The following is a 25,833-nucleotide window of genomic DNA, read 5'->3' as shown; positions in this document are numbered from 1 at the left end:
GGCCTGATCCCATGACCCCAAGATCATGTCCTGACCCCAAATCAAGAGTCTGATGCTCAACTGACTGAGCCACCCAGGCACCCCAAGTATTATTTTCTTTAAGAAGATAGATCTTGTTGGGGCGCCTGGGTGGCTCAGTCATTAAGCGTCTGCCTTTGGCTCAGGTCATGATCCCAGGGTCCTGGGATCGAGTCCTGCATCAGGCTCCCTGCTCCTCGGGAAGCTTGCTTCTCCCTCTCCCACTCCCCCTGCTTGTGTTCCCTCTCTCACTGTGTCTCTCTCTGTCAAATAAATAAATAAAGTCTTTGAAAAAAAAAGAAGATATATCTTCTTTTGTTATTGCCATTTTGGTACATGTGATAACAAAAGCTTAGATTTATTGAATACTTACTGTATGCCAGATGTGGTGCTAAACACTTGCTTTGCATCATCCCTTCTAATCCCAGTAACAAACCAATGGAGTAGTTTCTATTATTACCCATGTCATAGATACTATGGCCCAGAGAGATCTCAGCAATTGTCTGACTGGGATTGTTTTAAAACTATAGATCAAATAGATTAAATGAAATGTTAACAATACTGAGTCTTCTAATCTGGGGGCCAGCAAACATTTTCTATTAAGAGCCATATAGTAGGGGCGCCTGGGTGGCTCAGTCGGTTGAGCGTCAGATTCTTGATTTTGGCTTGGGTCATGATCTCAGGGTTGTGAAATCGAGCCCTGAGTAGGCCTCCAGGTTCAATGCGGAGTCTGCTTGTCCCTCTTCCTCCCCCAGCTTATACTCTCTCTCTCTCAAATAAATAAAATCTTTTTTTTTTTTAAGAGCCATATAGTAAATAGTTTTGGCTTTGCAAGCCATGTGTTCTCTTTCACAACTACTCAACTATGCCATAGTACATGAAAACAACCACTGACAATATGGAAATAAATAGGCATGGTTTTGTTTCAATAAAATCTTATTTCCAAACATAGGCAGCAGGCTGGATTTGCCCCTGGGCCATAATTTATTGATCTCTGTCTAATCCATGAACATGGTATATCTCCATTTATTTAGGGTTTCTTAATTTTTTTCAGAAATGCCTTATATTTTTTAGTGTAGCAGTCTTGTATATTTGTTGTTGTTGTTGTTAACTCTATGCCTAAGAATTTTATGTGATTTATGTAATTTTATTGTAAATAGGGTTAAAATTATTTTCTAGTGGTTTGCAGTTGTATATAAAAATACAATAGTCATATATATGTGTGTATATATATATATATATTATATATATATATATTTTTTTAAGTAGGCTTCACTTCCAGCATGGAGGCCAATGCAGGGCTTGAACTCATGACATGAGATCAAAATCTGAGCTGAGATCAAGAGTCAGATACTTAACCGACTGAGCCACCCAGTCACCCCTAGATTTTTTATTATAAACTTTTCATCCTGCATCAGTAACTCTCTATGAAGACAGAAATAGTATGTGCCAGACCCAAGAGAGTAAATGAGGTCTCCTGATTACCAAAGTACCTGGAAGGAGACTTTTCTAATCAATGAACAGTTACTGTATTCAGGTTCAGGTTTAACTAATTTATCAAGCAGTTAATATGCACTAGCTCATGCAGTTTTCATATGTGCTCTGTTATTTAAGGTTATTATCTCTGGTTTTAATAGACTCAGAGAAAAAGCCTTCACCTTGCCAGATGTTCAAAGTGTTTCATAGACATGACCTTTTTTGTCTCTCTTGGGTAGGCCTGGAGGAAGAGGCAAAGCCCCTTTGACCCCTCTCCTGCGCTTGGATGTTCTGCCCGTGGCGCCCCACCCCCCCGGCCGCCCCATTCCTGGGAGAAGGAAAAGGGAGGAGAGCCCAGCCAGCTCCCTGTGCTACCCACTGCCAAGCTGTCAGGACTGTAGGCTCACAAAACCCATGTAGTGAGCTGCTGAGCCCAAGCTCTGCTCCTGGTGGGCGTACCTGCCATTTGTAGGCATTGGTGAGTGGGTAGCTACCAGGAAGGGCCAGAAGAGAACAGAAGGAAGAAGAAAAGACAATTAAGTGTGTTGTAAATCTGACCTTTGGCAGGTCCTGGGGGAAAGAAAGTCTGACTGATCAGACAGGAGAAATACTGAACTATCAAGAACTCTGGATGGTTTTTACAGACATGGAGGAACAAATAAGGTGTGCTGCACTTCAGCATACTAGTTTCTGCCTTCATTCATTTGTTTACCCTTAGGTTTGCTTTTATTTTATAAAATAGAGATGTGTAGGCCACTTCACATATCTTTTGTGAACAAATTAATGAGATAATTAAGTAGGGAGTTGCTGCACATTTAATTGACGCCCCCCACCCACCCAAACCAGGGTTCTCAACTCTTTCTGGGATTTCTAATCACTCAGGGAGCTTTTAAAGAATTCAATGCCAGGAATCCCCCAGCCCCTGACCAATTATACCAGAATGTCTGGGGGTTTGGGCCCAAAAGATTTTTAAAGCTGCTTAGGTGATTCAAACATGCATCAAAGGTTGAGAACTGCAGCCCCAAATGAGTCCTTCCAGGTTCTCTGGCAGGAAAGAGTTCCACGAGGAAACAGTCAGGACCAAGTCCCAGCATCCGTGATTCTCCGCCATATTAAGAAACAGATGGTGGGTAACAGCCTAGAGCATTCTTTCTTGAAGGCTTGAGAGCTAGGATCACACCTCTGGTGGTAAAGCTCTTTCCACAAATTACTTGGGGATATTATTTACCATGCCCCATGCTCATTAGGTGAAGTCTCCTAATGAGCAGAGGGAACCAAAGTTCTCCCAGGACGTGGGAACTACCCTGGGGCGCCTACCTTGAAGCTGGTGGTGATGGAGGCGTATTTGTTGTCGGCTGTCTCTGAATTCCCAATCAGGTAATCCCAGCTGGTGAACATCTTGAAGCTGAATGTGAAGTTAGCACTCTCCCCATCGCTTGCACTGCCCTGGGTATTGCTGGCCATCCTGTAGGGTGCATACCACTGCTGTTAGCCCAAGGGAACCTTGGCCTCAGCTGGTCTGGGGCACAGGTAGCAGGCATTCAATGAAGAGAAAGAGCCAAGATGATTCGAATTGAACTAATGATAGCCAGGGTGCCTTCCAACCCAGATCAGAGTCCACAGCAAGCACGCATGGTATCATCTGGATAATGAACCACTGAGCTGTGTTTTCTACCCTGACATCTGTTTTCCTGTGGCTTGACTCATCTGCCAATGTTGTTTGAGAACCCTTTATGGGGACTCTATTCTCAAGCAGGAACAACCCCTTCTAATTCACCTATTTTCTTGAACAGAAAAGTTATTTATTTTCTGATATAAAATCCAACAAGCCTTGAGGTAGTTACTGCAACCAGTGACATGTACATCCTTCTCTTAAGCAAACTAGGTTGAAAGTCCCTTGGACCTGCCTCGTTACCCACCCATTTTATCCTACCTATCCTCATGCTTGCTGTGGGAATCAGAATTCCAAGCAGGTCCTCTATCAGATACAGCATGTGTACAGGAGAGTTTGTGCCTCTCTATCTTATGTGTTGGCTTTTGGGATTTGCTACTCCATGGGCTTAGTTGACTCAGAGTTTTGGTTCATCAGGGAAACCTTCTGTATCCCTATACTTATCTGGGATAATAACAGGGAACATTGCAACAACATGAGGGCTAAGAATAAAAGCAAGCCTATTTCCTCTGATAGATCTGGCAGGGTAGCCACCCATCATCCAGTGGTGACTATCATGTGCTGGGCAGTCCCTCGTGAACAGTAGTGTTTCCCCCTGAGATGATGTGACAGAAAGCCATGCTAAGCCCGCATGCTGCCTTTTTGGAGTTTCTAACCCCTGCTCAACTCCTCTCCTGCAGACACAGCTACCTGTGCTCTTCCGGGAGGAATGACCTCATGTGGCCCTGCTGAAGGGGGGGTGGGCCCTGGTAGTCAGGTTTGTGCAGGAGACTGTACCTCCTCACCCTGCACCAGCCTGTGCTGATTGGGGTCCCCTGGCTTAGAAGAAGGCTATTCATGGGCCAAAGTTTTTCTTCAGAGGATATAAATTAAGAGACACAGACATATTAAAAGGCCGTTTCTGACCACAGAGACAGGTAGAGTTGGGGCCAGAGAGGACACCATGGTTAATCACACCACATATGTTCTTTTGAGTTTTTTACATGCAAGCTAGAGTTAAAGAGGAGCAGAAGAGTTTTTCTGAGGAAGCTGAGCTCTGGGGAAAGCAAAAACAGACTTTGAAGACTTCTCCAGCCTTACTTTACCAGGTACCTGCTCACTCTCAAACCACACTGGCCTTTTGACAGGTTTTGGAACTCACTAGGGTATTTGCTGCCTCAGGGCCTTTGCATATGCTCTTTCTTTGTGTAAATTGCTGTGCCCCAGACTTACAGTGTGACTGGCAGTTCTCAGCATCTTGTAAAGATGTTTCTATCCCATTTCTCAAAACTTCCTGTATTACTCTCTTTATGTCTTTTATATCACATATGACAATCCATATCTGCTTTATATGTCTCCTTGTTTTCTCTCTAAATCCCCACAGGAAAGTAAGGAGGCACAGACTGGCCTGTTTGTGTGAAGAAAATGAAAAGCCTGTAAAAGAGATGGTCGTACTTACGATCTAATGACAATCATCAGGCTATAGCCGAACACGCTGACCCCCACCATAAAGTACGCCATGGGCAACCTGTACCTCAGCCACCCGATAGTCCTCTGGTTGTTGTAGAAGCCATAGAAGAGAGCAGAATACTTGATGTAACCCTGTGGGACAGGTCCAAATGCTCTGGGTTTGTAAGCTTAGCACAGATGGTCATCAGACGCTTTCATTCTACCTGGGATTTCTTTCTCAGGGGTTTAATGGGAGTCTGAGGGGTGAAAGGAAGAATTCTGGGTGTCCTTGTTCTTCCTTTAACTTCCCCCAGTTGCTCCAGAGTCTATCCATGTCTCCACGTCTCTCCTTCATTCTCTTTATTCTCCATTATATAGAACGCATACAGATACAGAACGAGAAGGAAGTGTTGCTAACATTCCGGATACAATTAGGGGTAAAGGTGTGTGTGTGCATGTGCGTGTGTGTGTGTGTGTGCACATGCACAAAGAGCTCCAAATTCTTTCCCCCTCACATTTCCAGGGTCTTACTGTAACACTCTGGAAGTAGGCGGGGGTCGTGAGATTTCTCAGTACAAAACTTACAAAGAAAATGATACATTTACAAGGTTTACAGTCTAATCTGAACCTCAAGTTTTGTTTCGTTTTGGTTTTTAGGTATAATTGGCTTTAGGTATAATCAGTACACTTTTCAGGTGTAATAATTAGCTTAGAATTTTAGCGTTTCTTTTACATCTTTGCTGAAGGTAAAACGGGATTATTCTGGCCTCACACAGATACGGAGTTGGAAAGGGGAGGCAAATCTTAATAGTCTTTTCATATACTTGAGGCTGTTTCTTCTTTGATATACCTAAACTCAATAATAAATAGTCATCCCCTATTAGTTGTAATGTGGAACCTGAATCACATAATAAACTTTTCATACCTTGTTACATTAAAATCCACTGCACTCCCCAAAATACTAATTGAAAAGAGAAAAATACTAACTTTGCAGTAGAGAATTCTGACAGATGCTACTTTACCCAAGAGATTATTTAAAAAAAAAAAACATATTTAAAAAAAAGAAAAAAAATTTACCATTGGTAACAACAACAACAAAACAGAGGATTATTGTTGAATAGATTCAGTTTGTTTTGGGCAGATAGGATGTTTCCATAGGGGTCCTTGAGCAAAATAAAGAATAAAAGAAATCCTTAGTGGTAGTACACAGTAGTAATTGTAGTATATATAATACTTAGTAGTATAGAAGTGTAGTAGTTATTTGCAACACCCTTACTCCAAATGACTTGGAAAAATACTCCAACTCACTTCCACACATACCTGAGAAGTATGAACCTGACCTGAACTTGAACCTGAGCATGAATGATGGCAGCAGCAATGACCTGTTGCCTGAACCATCACAGCCAGGCTTCCCAGCCTCAGGAACTCCTTGGAGCTGCAGACCAAGCCCCACAAAGGCATAGGGGTGAGGAGACCCAGAAGGAGGGAGGGGTGTTCCAAGCCGTGTCCTGAGCAAAAGCAGTGGGGCACTGGTATGTGATGCATTCAGAGACTTCCCCCAAACCTGATAAATATTGGAACTTAAAGTATGAGGTCTGAGACAGAAATGGAGCTGGAGAGGGAGGGAGCAGCCAGGTGGTGAACAGTTCTTTCTTAAACCTGATTTAAAACACTGGATTTTATTCCATTTGGGAATGGGAATAAATGAATATCAGATGTAGGGAAGCAATGGGGGCAGGTTTGCATTTCAGAAAGATCACTCTGGCAGCAGAGGGAATGAAGATTTTTAGGAGCCGAGTCAAAGCAGGAAGCAGAGGTAGAAGATTCTGACATGGTCCTGGTATGGTGGGGACATGATTCAAAGAAGAGGCAAGAGGGATAGAGAAAGGGGGACTGAATCAAGATAGAGTTAGTGGTTGATTGGTTGTGTGTGTGTGTGGGGGGGGTCGTAGTGAGGAAGAGGGAGAAGTGTAGGATGACTTTCAGGTTTCACACTTGAATGATTGGGTGAATGGGGTGGTTCCAATAAAGGAGATGGGAAAACGCAATGTGGGTTTAGCTGCGTAGATGTTGAATTTGAGGAGCAGGTAGGATATTCAGTTGAGGATGCCATGTGAAGCTTGGGAATGGCGGAACTGGTGATAGCCCTGGAGTCTTCCTGTGGGTATGAGGAGAGAAAACCATCCTATAGGATCACTTACATGGATCTGGCAGAGAGAAAGGAACAGTGTGTGGCTGCAGAAAGGACCCATGAAGGGGACTTAGGAGGACATGGTTGGCTAGTTCATTTGGCATATGGGGACCCCATTTGAGTTAAGGACTACTGGTTTTCCAATGACTAAATGCAGTATTTCACACTTATCCATGCAGATTTTAGGCCTTACAATCACATGATAGAAGTGCATTGGCATGTTGGGGATGGTACCTCAAAATCCCAAAGGACAGAAAAATCCATGGCTTTTTCTTCTTCAGCCCGAGGCACTGTCTTCCTGGGAATACTCCCATAGGGCACGCCCATCAGTACCTTGTGTAGGGACAGAACGACAAGATGAAGCATGCAGAAAATACAAACACATGGAGACATTCATATACTGGGTGAAACATTTCCCTTCTCAGAGCAAGAAATACCTACTTTCTTCTTTAGATAACATTAATCACTTTCCTGGTTTTAGAACTATCACATACTCATTGTAGAAAATGTGAAAAAGTACAGAAGAGCATTTAAAAAATTCCCCATCACTTGGGTGCCTGGGTGGCACAGTCATTCAAGCGTCTGACTCTTGGTTTTGGCTCAGGTCGTGATCTCAGGGCTATGAGATGGAGCCCCAAATCCAGCTCTGTGCTCATCATGGAGTCTGCTTGAGATTCTCTCTCCCTTTCCCTCTGCCCCTCCTGCTTGTGCTCTCTCTCTCTCAAATAAATAAATAATAAATAAATCTTAAAAAAAAATTCCCTATCACCTCCATATCCCAAAGATAATGACTGTTAGATATTCATATATTTCCTTACGGTTGCTTCTGAGTTTTATATATATTTTAGTCTGGTTATTTAGCTTAATATAATTTTATGACCAATTCTTTATGGCCTATGGTATGTCTCAAAATAAAATGACTTCAAAATATTTAATTCCATATATCTATCATAAATTTACTTAACAAATCACCTGTTGTTGGACATTAGAATATTGCTAGTTCTTCACATGTACATAGTTCTGTTATTAATAACCTAATATATATGCCTGTTTTTGCATCCTTAATTCTAAAAAAATCAGAATTGTATGAAGTTTACATATTGATTTAGGAAGGATTGACTTCTTTTTTTTTACGATATTAAGTTTTCCCTTCAAAGAACATATCCTCCTGTGTATTCAGTCATATTTTGGTCCTGTAATGCTTGATGGTGTTCCTCACAGAAATCTTCTAATTTGTCAGATTTCCCTTGGAAAAGATCCCAGGCCAACACTCTGAAGACCTGGGATCTCATTCACTACAAACGTACTGTGTGACTTTGCACAAGTTGCTTATTCCTTTTCTGTCTCTCAATTAGTCATCTATAGGTAGGGATGCACCTACATCCGTAATAAGATTATATCTGGGGGAATAGTGAGGAATACTATTTAAATGCAGGGTTCTTTTTTTTTTTTTAAGATTTTATTTATTTATTTGAGAGAGAGACAGAGCATAGAGGCAGAGGGAGAAGCAGACTCCCTGCTGAGCAGGGAGCTCGATGTGGGCTTCGATCCCAGGACCCTGGGATCATGACCTGAGCCGAAGGCAGATGCTTAAGCGACTGAGCCAACCAGGCATCCCTAAATCCAGGGTTCTTAAAAAAAAATAAATTATGATACAATGCATTCTATTTCTCCCTTTTTTCAGGGTAAAGAAAAAAACTTACTAAGATGTTAATTCTCCACTGATCTTAAAGCAAAACAAAAGATAGAAAAATGTAGGATCCACTTCTTAATTTAGAAACACAAATATTTTGAGCACCCCCCTCCTGTTTGTTTGGCTGGATTGGCCTAGGGGATTGGAGGTGCCCCTCCCCACCCATGGGGCACAGGGGCCACCTGAGACCCTGGGTGGGCCACCAGGCTGCATGGCTGAGCAGGTGACCTCTTTGAGGAAGAACTGGCATCAGCCTTTCAGGAAGTGCGAGAAATGTGGAAAGACTCTGATGTCAGGGGGCCATGCTGAACATGAAGGCAAGCCTTACTGCAATCATCCCTGCTATGCTGTCACGTTTGGGCCCAAAGGCTTTGGGTGGGGTGGAGCTGAGAGTCCCACTTTCAAGAAAACCCAGGTCGTGAAAATGCTATCTCTGGCTGCCCATTGGGCCACTGCCCTTCCAGGCTGATTCCAGGCCTTATCCCCAGGCACCCAGGGCTCCCCTCTAGACTCCCATGCCCTCAAAAAAGCTGAACACTCCAAAAAAAGGAAAAAAAAAAAGGAACACAAGTGTTTTGGTTCCATTCTTTGCCCTGAACTATCTGGGCAATGAATAGGAGTAGAGAACTTAAAATGAATGACTAATTCTTTGTCAAACAGAGAGTATTTGATTAATATAAATGAGGATGGTGGTCATAATAAGCCTCAACACTACCTAAAGATCTAGGAAGCTCTTGTCTTACCTCTGGGATGATAACGAGACCAAATATTAAGCCAAAAAGGACGAGGTTAACTCCGTACATCCATCGGAGAAAGATGAAATATGATGCCACAGAAGAACCAAAGTGACCTGGCATAAGAAAAGGCAGCAGGATTTACATGTTGTGGATGGAGGAAGGTAGCACGACCAAGCACTTCGTGAGTGTGATGGATTCAGTTTGCACATCAGTCTGTGGAACGGATAGTCCAGATAAATAACCTGAGGCTATGTGGGGCTAACCAAACTACCTATGCTCCCGCAATCAGAAAATGAAGAAACACGATTTAAATCTTGGCCTGACTAGCTCAAAGCCCATTCTGTTTTCTAACACCACAGGACCTGTGAAATGATCTGACCAGCGGGTCAAGAACACCAAGCCCTTGGAAAGCTCTTTAGTAAACCAGCTAAACACAGCTACGTCAAAATACTCACTTTCAATGTCCTTGATCTTCATTTCCCAGGGTATACATTGAGTCTTGAAATTATCAAAGTCTCTCTTAAACTTGACCCACTTCTGAAATTAAACAGGTAATATACTCAGTTCATTAACATGCTGCCTTGGGGCCTGGAGGGACACACTGGAGGGACATGTTGATGCTGACGTGTCAACACCAAAGTTCAGGAGCGGGGTGAGAGAGAAGCCAGCACAGCATAATGCCTTGTGTTTGTCTCTAGTGCTGATAAAATTTCATGTTTGGACAGTGTGTATATGAACTTAGGAATTCTGTATATACTTTTGGCTTGGGGGATCAAATTGGGTTAGCAACCTCTGATGCAACTTTTTTTTTTCATCTTAAAACAAACATTCAAGGGGGAAAAGAAATCTCACAACTCTCACATCCACATTTGGCAGACAGCCAAGTGCCTAAATCTGATAGGAATTGTTGCGCGCACCCAGCCATTTTGGAATTGGTAGAACCTCAACCCATGGCTTCCGTTCTTTTCCTGGTGAGAACAACAGCCTGTTTTTTTTTGTTCTTGTTTTTGTTTTTCTGAAAGGAGTTAGGAAGGCATTTTGCTTCTTTCCACGGTCCCTTCCCAGCTCCAACACTCAGAGTTTGTACCAGTTGGAAACCTGAGTAGCTGTCTGTCTACTGATTGGGTGAAAATTTGTCAATCTCAAGGGGGTTGTTCTCCAAAAACCCTACTCCTTGGAAATACATCCATTTGGAACTTAAATAAAAAACTCATAAAAAACAGCAGACAAAGAGGTAGTGGGGAGAAGATCCTAAGATCAGTTTCTATTATTACAAAGGTCTAAGAACTTGCTCATGAAGGAAGTGAGGTTTCCTGTGTAAATTCACTAAAGGCTCAAAATGAAAATTTATCTGAAGGGATCAGATACGTTTCCAGAACTGCAGGCTTTGACTGTATCTTGATGGGATGATTGCTATACAAGGAAGGAAGCCACCTGTCGAAAAGGACGGTAGTCAAAGGTACAATAGAGAAGAGGAACATGTAAGCAAAAGCCTGGTTGATAACAATGGCAAAGCTATCCCTAAAACAGGAAGGGGTGTGGAGAATAACAGATGGTGGGCATTGGGCATTCCAGTCCCGCTGCTTTATCTACCTTCCCTAGCTCTGATTCCACGCTCAAAATTCATCGTTGGTGGCTTATTTGGCTTTCTATGTAAGTCTGTCTATAAAGGAAGCATTGCCCATCACCCGTGATGGGCTGTGAGTATTTTGGATTCTATGGTAGTGATTTGTGGTTGCAAGTTAATAGATTGGAATTGGGGTTTTGGTTTAGCTACCCACATAAAGTAACTCTACTATCAAAAAATAAAAGGTGCAGCTGATGTGAACTCTTCACATTGCCAGTTCTCTCATGGTTATTTCTCCTTGTAAATTAATAATCCAGCACCTGGTTTTACCTATCAGTCTCAGAAGCTTTATTAATATGAGTCTTCCCCCCGAGGGATGGATCCCCTGTCAGCGTGCTGATAAAATCAATACAGGATATAGACTTGCAAGAATGAGGGCCAAGAGGGATAATGAACATTGCCAAGGGAGGCCCCTGGGGACAGCCTGCCAGTTAGTTGATCACTTGGCAACCATCTGACAGCCCCTCGAGGCTGTGGGCATCTTGGCCTGAAAAGTGATGCCCTGGAGGTGGGGCAGAGGCCGAGAAAGTCTTGGAGAAGCTCAGCATTGAAGCTCTTATCCTTCATTGGTTTAGAGAATCAGAAAACTGGGATGGAGCGTGGCCAGGAGAAGACCCCAGCTCCCTTCCTCAGAGCCACGTGAGATGGTAGCTGCAGTCCTGGGACTGGGTTATTAAATGTGCAAGTTGTCTTGTTCTCCAGCTCTATATAGAAAAAGGATTTCAGATAGTGGGTGAACAAGATGCGGGCAAGCTACGCATTCTGTGAATGAAATCCAGATCTGAATGACTGAGACACCCAGTGAGGTCTGAGAAATAGTATTGCAGAACAAGGAAAAGGGGACAAGACTCTGCAATTTTTGAAAAGCATTTAGGCTACATAACTAATTTTGAGAAATGATTCACCATTCTTACAGGGATACAATAAATAGGGTTTCTAAGTAAAAGATAATTTGGGATTTTAAAAAGAACATAAGTGAAGTGTGGAAGGATTACAAGGTAGCTAAGGCTCAGTAATCGAAGGAAAATAAGCATTAGATGTAATAAAGACTATAATTGAAACAGAAGAAAATGGATTCAATGATATTGGGAATAAACCTGAGAAATTTCTGAGGATGCAAAGAGAGAAAACAAAGAATTTAAAGCAACGAAGGAAGGTAAACACAGACAGGATTGACAGCCATCCTTTTCCTAGGGAAGAAGCTAGAACTATTTGCTAAACAGAATTATTTATCGAAAGTATATTTGAAGAGCACATTCCTCAGTTGGAGAAAAAAAAAAGACATAAGCATGCAGTTAAGTGGTAAATAGTTTCTAGATAAAATTAATAAAATGACCCATGGATAGTCACCAGGCAATAAAACTGAAAAAAGGAGAAAAAAATAGTATTAGGAATAAAAAAGACCCAAACCCAACATATACAAAAAGTAATTCCAAAAATTATGGGACCACCATCTGCAACTTTTTGGCAATACATATGAAGATCTTAATGGAATGAATGGGTTTTGGGAAGAATATGAAATATCCAAACGTCCCCCAAGAAAAAGATAAAACTCAAATGCACCAATGAACAAAGAATACATGAAAAAACTATCCAGGTGTTACATAAAAATGGATGATTTATCAAACCATGTGTCTGGGTTTGGGGCTTGGGAAATAAGATCTCAGTGCTTTAACCTCATCAGTTTTGTGAGTTTACAGTTCTTCACTGGAGAAGAAACAAATCTCAGATACACTGAAGTCCTTGCAGATAAATGGAGAGAAATTGACAGGAGACAGTTTCTATTCCTGGACAAATTAGCTGGTCGGCTTGACCTCGCACTGAGGATTCTGGGGAGCTAAACAGAAATGGAGAACCTGGGCAGGTGCCTGTGATGGTCACCTGGGTTCAGAGGCTGAGCAAGCCCTTCCGAGGGTTTGGCTTGCTGCCTCTGCACCACCCACCTTAGCCACCAGCATCCTATAGGCATAGAGTCGCTTGCCTTTCCCCTTTCCCAAGACTCCTTCGTACTTCTCCACAAATTCTTGGGCCTCCCTGGTTAGGAAAAAAAAAGGGGGGGAGGGTGGTAGAGGCAGAACTTCAATTAACACCAAACGAAAAGAAATCTGAACTATGAGAGAGCGTGTGTGTATGTGGCTGAAAGCCTGAGTGTTTTTATACCCCTAGTTAGAATGTAAGCTCCGTGAAGGCAGGGTATTTTGTCTGTTTCGTTCATGGAAGTTTCCCAAATGCCCTCTGGGCCCTTCCAGAGAATCCAGGATAATCTCCCTATTTTAAATTCAGGAATTTTCATTCCATCTGCCAAGTCCCTTTTGCCATTCATGGGTGTGCCACCAGGGGGCGAAAGTCGTGGGGGCCAAAATTCTGCCTACAGGTGCCTACAATGTATTAAGCACTATTCTTAGCATTTGGCCCTTAAGGGCCCTTAAACCCAGAAGAGAGACAGAATCAGAGAGAGAGAGAGAGAGACGTGGCAGAGGGGGAAGTCAGAGAAATTAGAAGCAAGAGAATTCTCCACCCTCTGTCCTGGGTCCCTCGAGAGGAAGCCACATGGAAAGCAAGAGAAGGAAGCAAATTCTGCCAAAAACCAGGGAGCTTGGAAGAAGACCTCTAGCCCCACAAGGGAAACTCAGCCCTGCTGATACCTTGATTTTAGCGGGGTGAGACCCTGCGCAGGGAATCCAACCACGCCACAGCTGGATTTCTGACCAGCCCACTGTGAGCTGGTAGCTAAAGGAGTATCGTCTTAAACAGTTATATTTGTGGCCCATTTGTTGCAGCAGCAATAGAAACAGACACAGCAAAACAGGTGAAGGGGACGAAGGGGTAAAAAATTCCAGTTATAAAATAAATAAGTCATGGGGATGTAAAGTACAGCCTAGGGAATATAGCCAATAATATTGTAATAACGTTGAATAGTGACAGATGGTAGCTAGACTTATCGTGGTGAGCATTGCGTGATGTATACACAAGTGGAATCACGCTGTTGCACACCTGAAATGAATATAATACTGTATGTCAACTCTACTTCAGTAAAGAAAAGGAAAATGAATACAGCATTCAGTAGACATTTGTGGACTGCATGAATGTTGAATGAGGGAGTGAATATATCCCGGGAAGGCTGGATGAGAAACACATGGATCAGTTTGTCTATTACGTATTCTGGGTGGTGTGCTGGGGCTGGTGAGAACGGGCTCCTGAGTACCCAGTGTTAAATATTCAGGAACTTGGCCACCCAGCTGTTAAACTGTTGGTAGCTTGAAATTGGCCACGGTGGGAGTATTTAGACCATGGAAATCAGCAAAGGCTGCAAATCAGGCCCCCTTCATCGCAGCCCCCAGAGAGCCAGTTTTTCAGCAGCCCCTGGATAAAGCCGCACAAACGGAGGAGGATTCATTGCAGGGTGGCCAGGAGAGGGCGCTGTGGAGCTGCGTGTCGGGGCTAGGGCTACAGCCCCCACTGTTTGCTACGCGATCCCTATCCTACCTCCAAAGTGTATGTGCAGGCAGATCAAGCGTCAAAGTCACATTCTAACCTCAGGTTAATCTTGAAGCTGGTTTTATTCCGATGTCTCTCTATTAATGAGGGTGACTGTCTAGCTCCCGAGCCCCTGGGGTCAAAAGCTGGTCTGTAGGGGATTAAGGCTCCTTAATGGGATCAGCTCCCTGTTTGTCCCCAAGGCCATGTCCTGGCAGTTAGTTATCTGTGGCTACCAACACAGCCATGCCACAAAAAAAATGTTTTCATGAAATTTGCATTTTTGTTCTCTTCCTGTATTTTACAAGTGAGCAGAGGCTCCTAAGCCCTTGGAGTTTGTGAGTTTAAATGCACCAACTTTTGGGGCACCTGGGTGGCTCAGTCAGTTGAGCGTCCGGCTCTTGGTTTTGGCTCAGGTCATGATCTCCTGGGCCATGGGATCGAGCCGCACGTGATCGGGCTCTGCGCTCAGTGCGGAGTCTGCTTGGAGATTCTCTCCCTCTGCCCCTCTCCCCAGTCTCTCTAGAATAAATAAATAAATCTTTAAATGTGCCAGCTTTTAAGATTTGGGGACTTCAAGTGAGAATTCTCCAAAGAGCCAGCTCATGTTCCTGAGCCATTGGGCCCGGCAGCAAATGCTTTTCTTCTTAATATCCGGACCCCCAGAGAGCCCTCTGGAGAACAGAGGGCCGTGCCCAGCACTGGGTACAAACTTTGAGGACCATTCACTATGAAAAGCCCACCTGGTTTAAGAATTTTGGTGGACACAGCAAGCTTTTCTGGATACAGTGAAGATATGGAAATAGTAACAACTAACTTTATTCAGCAAACTCCTTTTTAAACATGTTACCTATAATCCAGACTGTCCCATTCTTCCTTACCAGAGAGTATTTGGTTTATGGAAACATCAGCTCCTGCCCGGTGCTTCCCGATTGTTGCAAATCTTACTTCTGTAAGGTGCTTCTGTCCCCTCCTTGTCACCAAGTGTCCTTGGAAAAGGGAACTTCCCGCAAACTCGCCTCTCTTTTTTCCTCAAACCTGACGGTGTGTGGTAAATGCAGTGAAAAGGCAAGAGAGGAGGCATCCCGTTTTGAGGAAGCTTTTAGGGGTGTGGATCTCAAGGTCACTTTTGGCAGGTGATGATTAACCCCTCAGGCCCCTCCAGCACTCAGCAGAGGAGGTAGTTACTGAAGAAAAGGCTTTCAGGCACAGAGACAACCCAGACCACACTTCAGAATCCCCCCCACGTTTGCCTCCTGGAAGACCCTGTTTGTGAGTAAAGTGAACACAAGTTTGGAAAACACGGTTAGGATGGCCAGTGATGGGGGCGCCTGGGTGGCTCAGTCGTTAAGCGTCTGCCTTTGGCTCAGGTCATGATCCCATGGTCCTGGGATCGAGCCCCACATCGGGCTCCCCGCTCCGCGGGAAGCCTGCTTCTCCCTCTCCCATTCCCCCTGCTTGTGTTCCTGCTCTCGCTATCTCTTGCTCTGTCAAATAAATAAATAAAATCTTTAAAAAAATAATAAAATCTTTGCCAGCTAATCCCAGCACCCATGTCATCTTGGTGTTAGCATCTTTAGTTGTCTTTTATCATTCAGCTTGGGATCTTCCTGGTTCTTGGTACGATGAGTGATTTGCAGTTGAAGCCTGGATACTTTGGATATTATAAGACTCTGGATCTTGTTGAAATGTTCTGCTTTAGCAGAATCCTCTGCCACTGCTTCAGTGAGTGAAAGGGATGCTGTCTGGTTACTTCCAGGTGGAAGTCCATGCTCCTCACTCGGCCCGCTTTGGCATCCGAGGCTGGGTAGGAGTTCTTCATTTCTGTTGAGCAAGGATGGGAGTTCAGGCTTCCAACCAGGTTCTCCTCACATCTTCCTGGCTAGGAGGGATGACTTGTTACTGCCAGGTGGTGGTGAAAGTCCAGACTCGCCTTGTGGCTTGCACAGACACCAGAGGGAGAGGGAGGGTTCCTTACTGCCCAGTGGGGAGGAAAGTCCCTGCTCCCCACTCAGCCTCTTCTGATACCACTCTGGTGGGGGCCCTGGGGGCACCAGTTATAACCTGGCAAGGGAGGAAATCTAGGCTTCCCCACTTGGCCTTTGCTGCCAGGGGCAGGGATGGGGCTGCTGTTCTGTTTGTGGGGCTTGGCTAGAGTAGGATTGTTAATGCCTAAGAGTTTTCTGTCTTGCCAGACTGTCCCTTTCCTGGTCCTTTGACTAGAGAGAGCAGATTTTTCTTGAGGTGTTTTTTTTGTCTGTGTGTGTCTGTCCGTGTTTCTGGGTTGCCAGCTTCTCTAATAGCCAGTCTGGGAAATAGAGGGCAAGAAGAAAACCCCAGAACTCAATGCCTGATCAATCCTTTGGTCCTGAGGTCCTTAACCAGACCATCTTCTTCTGTCCACCTTTCTGAGTCTTCTTATGTTTGCTTTACAGATAACGTCCAGGGTTTTAGTTGTACTCAGTGGGAAAAATAGGCAGAGGAATATCTACCCCATCTTCCTGGAAGTGGAATTCTTCAGATCTCTCTGAAGAAAGCAAGCAGCTTGGGTAATTTTCTAAGATATCAGGCTTCTGATAAAGTTGAGGGACACACCTGATTAATTCTATGGTTAAAGCAAACATCCCTGACTCATGGGGCCTAGAAGCTCTTTTGCCAACATCATGGCCTATCTTGTGTTTTTAATGATACCTTTTGCAATATCTTCTCTGATCCATCTTTGTTCCCCTCCTCCTCTCCTCCCCACAGTGTCTGGCACAGAAGATGGTCAAGCCTTAATAATGGCAAGAACTACTATTTACCAATTGCACACCACGTGCTGGACACTTAATACAAATATTTTGAATTGGTCTGAACAACTCTACAAGGTAGATATTAATTTTTTTTTAAAGATTTTATTTATTTATTTGACAGAGAGAGACACAGCGAGAGAGGGAACACAAGCAGGGGGAGTGGGAGAGGGAGAAGCAGGCTTCCCACTGAGCAGGGAGCCCTACTCGGGGCTTGATCCCAGGACCCTGGTATCATGACCTGAGCTGAAGGCAGTCGCTTAACCAACTGAGCCACCCAGGCGCCCTAGATATTAATTATTATTCCATTTTGTAAATGAGGAAGGTGAGGCTCAGAGGGCTTCTTAAGGGAAGGAAATCATCCTGAGGGGCACTGACTAGCCAGCCAAAGCCACCTGGATGCGGCAGGGATGGGAGTGCAGGCTTGCCCCAGTTCACCATCGGTGTTCTTCATGCGTTACAGCCCTTCCTCGGTTGTCCCAACAACTATGCCCACGTCAGCCAGCCGCCTGAGTGGGCCAGAGACTGGGGTCTCCACACCATTGCTTCTGAAAAAAAGATGTAGGGACGCCTGAGTGGCTCAGTCAGTTAAGCGTCCGACTCTTGATTCTGGCTCAGGTCATGATGTCAGAGTCGTGAGATCGAGCCCCGGGTCGGGTTCCGCGCTCAGTGCGAGTTTTCTTGGGATTCTCTCTCTCCTTCTCCCTCTGCCTCTCCCCAAGCTCTCTCTAAATAAATAAATAAAATCTTAAAAAATAAAAATAAAAATAAAAAAAGAAGATGTAGCCTGGGAATGCTGTTTGCAACGGAAAACCTCACTGCCAGAAAAGGAAATCATAGAGGATGCAAAGGGATACATCCTAGAATGTTTAGTAATTCTAGAGAAACGGTTACCAATGAAGAGTGCAGGCCGGAGCCAGAATCCCTGAGTTCAAACGCTAACTGAGCCACTTAACTCACCTTGCAAACCGGGGGCAAATGACTTGATTGCTCTGTGTCTCAATTTGCTCATCAGTACATGGGGGACAATAAGAATAGTCCCTGTATCACAGGGTGGCTGTAAGGATTAAGTGGGCTGTGACACACACCAGCACTCAGAACAGTGTCTGGTACACAGGGAGCCCTCAGCAAGTGGAGGCAATTTATCAAAAAGAAAGAATCGTGAAAGATGAATGAGACATAGCTCTGCAGAGCAGAGCATCCAGTCGAGTGAGGACACAGTGCCTTGGGGATCAGAGGGGCAATAAATAACTCAGCCTGAATGCGGGGAGGGCAGTGGGGAGCTTCCCTGAAGAGGGGACGTTGGCCCGAGTCTTACGGGGCGTGTGGGAATTAGCCAGGGTGGGCTGGCAGAAAGCAAAGATCTAGGCAGAGGCGCCAGCTTGCTTGGAGATGCAGAGGCTCCCTGGCCTTAGACTTTGAGTCTGGGAGGAGGAGTCTTGGGAGAGGGAAGAGGAAGGAGGGAGGCCTGCAAGGGAGAGGCCAGTGTTGGCTGAGGATCCCTGCCCCAGGGACAGATGCATGGGTCTGTTTGGCTTCCCAGGCTTTAGCCACTTCCCACTCACCCCAAGAGCAGGAGCTCTGCCCTCGGGCTGGAGGAGATGTCAGACTTCTCCTCTGGGCAGCTGGACAGCCCTCAGGAATTTTCCCAGTCCCTGCAACTTCCAGCCGGTGGGAGATCTCATTTCCATGAGCACCTCAGTCGCTCTTTTTCCACTGTTAATAAAAGATGTGTTCAGGTGACACCTGAGTGGGGGTGAGGTTCCGCGAGGGTGACAGATGGCTGTTCTGCGTCCCCCTGACAGGAAGAAGAACCTGGCCCCGACGGACTAGAGAGAAGAGTCTCAGAAAAAGGGGCTGAGAAGGCAGACAGCCACTGCCTAGAGCTGTCCCTGCCACCCGAACTGTAGCTGCTAGCCACATGGGATGATTTAATTGAAACAAATTATTATTATTATTATTATTTTTAATAAAACCAAAACCATCTGTGTCTTGGTCACATTCACTACTCTTCAAGCGCTTACTGGCCACCTGCGGCTGTCGGCTGCGGTATTAGTTCGGATTTAGAGCACTCCCATCATGCCCAGCGCTTGTGGGTCCGCACTGGCCGGTGGGCACCACAGGGACGCATTTCTTCCTGTGGCTGCGTAGGACACGATGTAATAATTTGCTGGCATGGAGTAAGCTCTGTTTACCAGAACCCTGTCCCGTGTCCGTGCGGCCAGCATCTTGGCGGCGCCTCTCGGGGGCAAACCGTGAGGCCCAATGTGTCCAAACACAGCTGCCCAATTGTTCGACGTAATAGAGGGTGAGGCATTTGACTTGAGCGATGGGAAACTCATGTGTGAGAGGAGCCAGGGAAAAGGGCTTCCTAAAGAGGGAAGGGGAGAGGGAGTGCCTCCCCAACCCTGTGGCAGAAAAGCCAGGGGGGAACTTGGGGGGAAATGGTAATGTTGGATGGGTTTTGTTTTAGTTTTTTTTTAAGTAGAAAACCAGAAGTTAAGCAATGTGACTCCCGCAGCAGGGACGTGACACTCATAAAATGCTTGGGGTGCTGGCCTTTTGTATGGAAGCTGGAGCTGAAAACAGGAGTCAGGGCCTTGGGTATGAGGCCTGAACAATATTCACGGAGCATTATGGCAAGCTTGGTCCGGGGTCAGGCACTCGGGCCACAAGAGTAGCTGAGACAGACCCACTCCCTGCTCCCCTGGCCCCCCACCCCATACACACAGGTGAGTGTGCTACACAGGGAGCCGTTCTGGGGGCCTAAAGAACACGGAGGGAGTTCTGAACTTGTCGAGGTGGGCGGTTGCCACAGAAAGCCCCCCAAGGAAGGCATGTCTGTCTTGGGTTGTGAGGGAGGCACAGAAGCCACTGGATGACGGGGAAGGGGTGCGGGACCGAGGGAGATCGGGCAGCGCGGAAAGGTTGGCTCTAGGCCAGACCGCCATGATCCTCTGTCTCTCCCGCCAGACCCTGTTCGGTGCTGGCCAATGGCAGGGCCTCCATCAACAGCCCCCGACTCAGGCTTCTCTGGGCTCTAACAGCCCCCCACTCATGCACTGTGCTTGTGTTGGGGAGCGAAGGGACCAAAGCAGAGCGGGAGGGTGAATCCCCCTTCCTGTCAAGTCTTCTTGGGGCCAAGAAGGGGAAGGGGCTCTGGGGCCATCGGAAGGACCTGAGCCTTTTGGACATCAAAAGGCCCTGGTCGATCACCACCCACTCACCTGAGCTCCCTAAGCTTTTTCGCCATGGGCCAGGGCTTGTTCCGCATGGTGGCAATGAGCTTCTTCTTGTCTTCTACCTGCTCCAGGATCCGGGCCCGTTCCTCCTCTGACAGAGTCTCCGCTCCAGAAGCACTGGAGGCCAAGGAGGGTGGTCTGGAGGCAGAGCCAGGGCAGAGCAAGGGAGAGTGAAAAGCTGGCAAGTGTCTTCAGGTGCTCTGTGGAATGCAGAGAAGCCCACAGGCAAGCCGGGTGGGCTGTGTTCCCTGGCCCTCCCAGCCCTGACCACCCCTCAGAGGCCTGTGCCTGCCCAGAAGCCCTCAGTGACTCCCCTCGCCTGTCAGAAGAAGCCACCGCTCTGTCCTGTAGCCCAAAACACCGGGATAGTTGCCTCCTCTGACTCCATTTCTCTGAGTCCTCCGCACCCACCACATTCAAGCACAATTCTCTGCTCAGTAGAAATATAACCCGAGCCACATGTTGTAATTTAAAAATTTCTAGTAACCACATTAAAATGACAAAAGGAGATGGGCAAGTTAATTTTAATAATACATCTCACTGAATGCAATGTGTCAAAAATTGTCATTTTAACATGCAACCCATATAAAAATTATTAATGAGATATTTTATATTCTTCTTGTACTGTCTTCAAAATCTGGTGCTCATCCCACAACCACTGTGCGTGTCAAATCAGACATTAACTTTTCCTTGAACATATTTGATCTGTATCTGGGATTTCATAAAATTTGTAGTTGAAACGGTAGATTCACATACCCAGGTTGTTTTAGACATACTTAAAAGTTTCCCAACAAATGAGTCAAGTAGCAAAAGGTCACTTCCCTTTGACATTTGCATCTGCATTGACAAAAGCAGTTTGCCTTTTATTTTTAAGAGGAAATGCACTGGCTTCAAAGTTCAATTGATCTCAAAGCTACAGCTGTCTGTCCGAGTTAAGTAAATTCACAAACTCCTGTGTCAACCCAGTAGTATTAACACTGAATTAAAAAGAAAGGAAATTAGAAATTCAGCGCCTTGGTCGAGTTGGCCACAGTTCAAGGGTTCAGCCCGCCGGCTGGTGGGGACGGTACTGGACGGCACAGGGAGGGGCAGCTTCTAGCTGGAACCCTTCTCCCCATGTGAGGAGCCTCAGCATCTCACAGACAAGACGATGTGTTCGCCTTCCACAAAATCCTAGTTCTTGTGTGTGCTCCTTACAGCATCCTTCACTAGCAGACTCAGTGACTCTGGGAGGGACACCAGCCCCCTGAGGTGAGGGGGGTGCAGGAAAAAGCCAGGCCCCAGCTGCCTTCTTAGCAAGTTCCATAAACGGAAACACCAGGATGTGGGCTTGGGTTAGAGAACAATTTACAGCAGCGCCTGTGAGTCTTAATTTCTGAGGAATTCGAACCCTTCACTGCTGGGAACCCTTGGGCACATCCCATGATGGTTGCCTTTGAGTCTTTCCACAGGGGTTCCCTCAGTCTGGGGTTGGGGAGCATTCGGTCATTGCTTGTTCAAATGCCACCTGTACTTGGACGACCGGCTGGAATGCTTACCTTCTCCGTGGAGGAACCTTGATGTCCCAGTGCCCCCCCAAGAAGGCATTTCATTAAATCCTTTCTCAGATACATATTGCTTTCTGCCTTGTCTTGTGATGACTGATGTCCATGGCCTATCTCCACTGCTAGACTGTCAGCAGCTGGGAACAGGACTGAGTCTTTTCTGTCTCTCTATGCCCTGCCACTGCACTCAGCTGACTTTGCATCTGCCATCCAGATATCTGCGGTCTGTTTGGCGGGGGGCAGCCTCCCTCTAAAGTTCAGGACACTCCAGGGCCCAATCAACGTGCATTCAAGTTCTCTTTAAATTGCTAAGGGCACCATGCTTTCTTTACCCCTTCAGCTGATGTCCAAGGACAATCAGACAGTAGACAAAAGCCCCAACCAAGCCAGGAATGGCTGGCATGACAGAAAAAATCAGTGGGCCCTTTTGAGGGCCACGGTTCCCACTGTAAAGGTGGAGAGGTCCGGTGGAAGAGCCTAGAGCCCTGTGGGAAGGAACATCATCTTCACCATAACACCAATTCCTTCAACTATTTCAAAAGCCTCCCCAGCCATTATCAACAGGGATTCTTAAAACATCCCAAGAAGTGAGTAAAGCCAAAAAGGGAGGCCAAGAGAAGCTGATGTCCCATCAAAATTTGTAGCCAAGAATGGAACTGATTGGAATCCCTGAAGGTCCTCTAGATCGAAGCCACATATCACAGAAGAGGACACAGGTCCAGATTGGGGAAATGGTGTGCTTAAGTTCTATGATGACTGCTAAATCCAATTTTGTTCGTTTCTCTCAGTGCTTCTTCCAGAGCTGTGGTGAGCCACCAGCTGAGATTCAGGAGACTTGGGATCTTATCCCACCTGGCTGCCATGTCACCTCCCCGCTCAGTGCTTCCTGCCAGACAGGGGGCCCTGGCTCTGAGAGTACCCAGTGGCCAGTCCGCCTGGGATGACCAAGATCCTCATCCCATTTCTGCCCCAGATGGGGAAGGCAGGGTAGTGGACAGGCAGGGACAAACAGAAGCAGATGAGAGTGGGGTCACCTATACCAGGGGAGGGGACCTCAGCCCTTCATCAGGGGAGGGAGAGGGGCCACAGGAGAGGAGGGTGCCCATCAAAAAACGCACCTGAACCAGAATCACAACATACCTGTGTTCCTTTGGCTGCTTCCACATCTCCTCCTTCCTTGACACCTCCTTTTCCTTCTTTGGGGGAGCTCTCTGCTTCTTGAGGGAAGCCCTCCCATCTCTCTTCCTCTTCCCCTCGAAGGTCCTCTCTGCGGAGCTCCGCCCCTGCTCCCCCAGCTCCTCTAGGTGTCTCCTGCGCTCTGCCTGCTTCCTCCGGGGAGACCCTGGCCTTGGGCTGCCCCCGGCCGGCTCCTTCTGGCCAGGCTGAGCTCCACGCCTGCCCGCCGCACCTTCGGCTCTGGCAGCCTGCTTCCTTGCGGGTCTCCTCCCGGACCTGTCACCTGCAGGGACAGGAGAGGGACAGTTCTGGCCTCGCTGGCCTCCACCGCAGGAAAATGCCCCCAGCTGTGAGGAATCAGATGTCCAAGATGCTTCCTGGAGCTTGTTGGCTCCAAAGGCCACTTCTTTGGAGACTCTGGTTTGGGATGAGAATTAATGTCTCCCTCCTCTGACAACTTGGCATTACCATGCTCTTGCCTAAACCTCAGGTAGAAACCTAGGCACATGCCTTTCCTCTTCTTGGGTGTGTAGTTCCTTGGGGTCAGAACTGAGTCATCTCCAGAGCCCCAGGGCCAGCCAAGCATGGTTCTCTGTTTGGCAAGCCTGGACCACTGGCAAGGAAGGGCTGGGCAGTTTCCTTTCCCCAGGAGCTGCTGCCTGACGTGTCCCTGCCTTTGAGTGTGTGTGTATGTTTGTAAGCCACGACTTCGTGGCATTGGCCAATGGCCTGGTTGGACAGAATCGACAGTATGAAATTTCCTCAACAGTTTGCCCAACAGCTACACTAAGTACAACTCTTTGTATAAGCATTTACAAATTAAATGCAGGGAAATTATCATGCAGTTCTGGTATTAATAACCAACGTCTCCACCACTTACTAGCTGGGTGTCTTTGAACAGGTCACTTGACTGCTCTGAGTCTCAGCTCATCTCTATCATGGGGGATGTTCATCTTACTCCATTAGCTTGTTAATGAACACAGAACAGTGACTAGAACAATGACTGACATCTGAGAATGGATGTCATTACCCTAATACTTTTACCCAGAAATAAGATATTTTTTGCTTATAGGAAAAACACAGGTTTCGAGCTAGACTGCTTTGCCTGAAAAGATCATTTCTATCATTTTTTATCTCTGTGACCACAGATAAATTACTTTTCTGCACCTCAGCTTCCTCATCTGTAAAATAGCTCTAGAAGCTTCCATTTCCTTATGTGGCTGAGGGGCGGGGACGGTTAATTAAAAGCAGGAGTAAAAGGTCTGGCCCGTGGGAAGTACTCAACAAAGGCCCCCTCCCCTCCTGTCTCCAGCCTGCCTGCCACTCTTGCACTCTGAGCCCCCACATCCGAGTGGGCAGGGCCTGGAAACAGTATTGTGCAGGGCACTCGTTCTCATTGCCCACACGGGCCCCCATCCAGGCTTTTCTGCCAAGGGCAGGGAGATTTTCCCAGCTGCATTGCCAAAGCCCCAACTTTGGGCAAAGCAGAGGAGAAGTTTGCCACCTGCCATTCCCAGCAGCAGTGATAGAGTCTGGGATGTGGAGTCCCAGGTTCCCAAATTCTCACCTCTACCCTCCTCCTTACCCAGCCTCTCAAGGTTGTGCCTGTAATATGGTGGCCCCAGAGAGATTTCCTCTCTGCTTCCCTGACCCTTGAGATTTTACACTCTGAGAAGCAAGCCACCCTGTCAAACAGCAACCAGAACTAGCCAAGGATAAATGGGGCTGGATTTGGGCAGACTGAGCTGGGGATTCAGAGTCTGGATTTCTGGGCTTGAAGTCTGGTTCTGATGGTTGTTATCTGGGTAGCTCTGGGCAGGTTGCTTATTCTTTCTGAGTCAGCTTCCTTGTAGATACTCCAGTAAGTGCTGGTGGTGGTCCACCCAGATCCCCATTACCTGGCCACTCCATCCTCCCCCAGCTGCCGTGTGTGGTGGCCCTAATAGCGCACAGGTTCTCCCTTCTTGGTTGATGGGAACTATCTTGCTGGGAAATGTCCAGAAATTTACATCCCTTTCCTCTCTTTGAGTCAGCCCATAGCCACATCCTTGCTTCTCTTGCCCTTCTCTTGCCCTGCCCTGCTTCCCTCACTCCACACCTCCTGAGATTCGCCCTTGATAAATTGCATGCTCAAGAATCCCTATCTCAGGGGCGCCCGGTGGCTCAGTCGTTAAGCATCTGCCTTTGGCTCAGGTCATGATCCCGGGGTCCTGGGATCGAGCCCCGCATCGGGCTCCCTGCTCCGCGGGAAGCCTGCTTCTCCCTCTCCCACTCCCCCTGCTTGTGTTCCCTCTCTCGCTGTGTCTCTCTCTGTCAAATAAATAATAAATAAATAAGACGCTTAACCAACTGAAAAAAAAAAAAAAAAGAATCCCTATCTCAGGCTCTGCTTCCAGGGAACCTGATCTATAGACACCTATCTCAAAGTGTGGTAGGGAAATCCAACCGAGATAATATCTGTCGAAGTGTGATGGAAGCTGGAGCATGCTAGATTTGTGAATGGAATTTGCACTGAGGTTCAGAGAGAAACTGCTCCAAGTTCTCTTTTTGGGTTTCAAACTAGGATATTGGTGGCATTTTCAAATGGACAAGGTGCCTGCCCGCCTGGCCAACTGAGTTGGCCAAGAACTCAAAGGTCTTTTATTCACTAATTCACTCACCCATACCAAAACGTGTATTGATCATTGACTAAATACTACACAGGCTACAGTAGCAAATAAGACTGACAAGATTCTGTCCCTCAGCATGTTTTGAGTTAGTGAA

General features: G+C 46.4%; 1 protein-coding gene across 1 annotated transcript in view; it reads right to left on the bottom strand.

Annotated features, from left to right (window-relative positions):
* Positions 1 to 25,833, bottom strand: part of TMC2 (transmembrane channel like 2) — a 61,709-nt gene that overhangs the window by 25,915 nt on the left and 9,961 nt on the right. Inside the window, exons 2-9 of the mRNA XM_081832283.1 lie at positions 23,035 to 23,353; positions 20,336 to 20,488; positions 12,786 to 12,876; positions 9,671 to 9,752; positions 9,222 to 9,328; positions 7,020 to 7,118; positions 4,605 to 4,747; positions 2,812 to 2,959 (exon numbers count right to left, since the gene is read on the bottom strand). Coding sequence (XP_081688409.1) covers positions 2,812 to 2,959; positions 4,605 to 4,747; positions 7,020 to 7,118; positions 9,222 to 9,328; positions 9,671 to 9,752; positions 12,786 to 12,876; positions 20,336 to 20,488; positions 23,035 to 23,353 — 1,142 coding nt within the window. The remainder of the gene's footprint in view (positions 1 to 2,811; positions 2,960 to 4,604; positions 4,748 to 7,019; positions 7,119 to 9,221; positions 9,329 to 9,670; positions 9,753 to 12,785; positions 12,877 to 20,335; positions 20,489 to 23,034; positions 23,354 to 25,833) is intronic.

The sequence above is a fragment of the Leptonychotes weddellii genome, chromosome 10 (genome assembly GCF_054177405.1).
Source record: "Leptonychotes weddellii isolate Sample4059 chromosome 10, ASM5417740v2, whole genome shotgun sequence".
Taxonomy (NCBI): domain Eukaryota; kingdom Metazoa; phylum Chordata; class Mammalia; order Carnivora; family Phocidae; genus Leptonychotes; species Leptonychotes weddellii.
This window is presented reverse-complemented; position numbering and strand designations above follow the sequence as displayed.